The 1,980-nt window shown below is 43.0% G+C and overlaps 1 protein-coding gene across 1 annotated transcript in view; it reads right to left on the bottom strand.

Annotated features, from left to right (window-relative positions):
- The window catches only part of phip (PHIP subunit of CUL4-Ring ligase complex), a 41,546-nt gene that overhangs the window by 12,573 nt on the left and 26,993 nt on the right, over positions 1-1,980 (bottom strand). Inside the window, exons 29-30 of the mRNA XM_013908706.1 lie at positions 954-1,015; positions 694-849 (exon numbers count right to left, since the gene is read on the bottom strand). Coding sequence (XP_013764160.1) covers positions 694-849; positions 954-1,015 — 218 coding nt within the window. The remainder of the gene's footprint in view (positions 1-693; positions 850-953; positions 1,016-1,980) is intronic.

Here is a 1,980-nt window from a genome sequence, read left to right on the forward strand (position 1 = left end):
TTTTTGCAATTTATGTAATTACTATGCACTTAATGCAGACATATTATTAAAATTTGGGCTATAATGGTTGTATTGATGTATATCAACTTGAAATGCTCCCAAAAATGGCTCCACAGCATGTAAAAATATAATATAAGCTCTGGCGCACTTGGTTCTATGGTCGGTCTTAAAGGGTTAAGGAAGACATGAATACAGACTTATATAGATATGTTATAATCAATATAGCTGGCTGACTGTGTGTTCATAAATTAGCCATATAACCTGCCACTCCCACATACTTGCAGCTTCAGCATCACACCAATTTGCCCTGCTAAGTAAATCTGAGGCCAAGCGTGCTGTGCAGTGAGAGCTTGTGTGTGAGTCTGTGTCTAATCCCCAAACTGTCACTAGAGGGAGCCATCACACCATCTTTCTTCCACTAGCAGGCCTTCAGTCTGTTCCTAATGTGTCATTACATCACTTAACGGGAATTCATGAAAGCACCTTAACATTTAGTTCACTGTGTTAGCAGCTTACTCCTTCGACCATATGATCCTGGCCCCTGGCTGGTTCATCTGACTCATGGGGTAAGAGTGGTGACTCACACTGGGAAGAGTCATCCAGCTGCTACCTTACAAGAAATGCGCCCTCACGGCGGAACTTCATATCACCGCTTACGTGGCTAATGTTAACGGGCGCTTCGTGACATCATACCGAGCGTGCAGAGCTGGTCGATGGCTTTGATGATGCGTTCGCACTCCTCGGCGCGTGTGCGGCAGCCCCATTCACCGTCCAGGGGAACGTACAGCAGCTCCTTCTGCTCCTCCTCGATGAGCGGAACACTCTGGCCCAGCTCATCCGGAAACGTGGCTGCAAAGACATAAGGACAAAACTGTCACAACTGAAAGCTGTTAAAACTGAAGGAATGAGTTCTTTGTTGTTTTTCAGATGAGCACCGCATTTCAGATTCCTACCATCATCGGGGATGGGTTCCATATCCCAAGGACTCATCTTCTCTGTGTCTCCATTATCCCAGCTGGATGGGAAACAGGGTTGGATTATAATCATCATCATCATCATCATCACATTGTAATCTTAGTATTTTGTTAGTTCTTTTGTATTTTACAAAGTCGGCATGTAGTATTGAGCATACCGCTTCATTTTTTAACAAGGTTTCAAATAATGAAGCGCTCAGTAAATATACAATATATGTATCAGTGGTTCAAACTGTAAAGTCACAGCAATGCAAAAGGTATCTTTAAAGTTTTTCCAAACCACGAGGTGTTTCGTGCAATAGTGAGGGAGATGCAGCATAATCACAAGCAGCTATCTGTCCGAGTTTGTCCAAGCAAGTAAATTCCTGTTAAGTGTTAATGGGAATATTTTAATGACAAATATTCTGTTGGTGTTTCAGGATGTAAGAACCTGAAATCGTTAAATAATAGTATTCACTATTATCTTTTTGTACCAGGAGACCAACTGGACAGTAGACAAAGTGGGAACTGATTGGAGGGTTTCACACTTTTGCAACAGCCAACATCAAAGAAAACAAAGAAGACCAAAAACAAAATGCTGGTTGAAATTTCTCTGACTCATAGCGTGCCATTTTTGGGGGAAGTTTCATGGTGTCACTAAGAGGTGGCACTAGCTCTATCAAGTATGCCTCGTCTACGTTATCGTATGCCATTGCAACCCGTTCTCACTCCCAAAGCGCAACATTTTACGCTAGGTGACAAATCGTCACCATATTACGCTTTCGGCTACCCACCACGTTCCTAAATGACGACCTCGGAAAAAGAGGAAATATGAGAACCGTCTGGACTGAACCTACAAATGTTCGCTCTTTTTCTTCAAATCGCTTAGAAACACGCTATTTAACATCATTAAAGTCCTGGTTAAGGTCAGGAATAAGGTTATGGTCAGGGCTAGGGATAAGGTTAGGTTTAGGGCTGGAATACAGGGCTGGAACGTCTACTCCCGCGGGAGCGTCATTGCACTGGA

Source organism: Pundamilia nyererei, unplaced genomic scaffold (assembly GCF_000239375.1).
Source record: "Pundamilia nyererei isolate P.nyererei 1_Seehausen unplaced genomic scaffold, PunNye1.0 scaffold00013, whole genome shotgun sequence".
In the NCBI taxonomy this organism is placed as follows: domain Eukaryota; kingdom Metazoa; phylum Chordata; class Actinopteri; order Cichliformes; family Cichlidae; genus Pundamilia; species Pundamilia nyererei.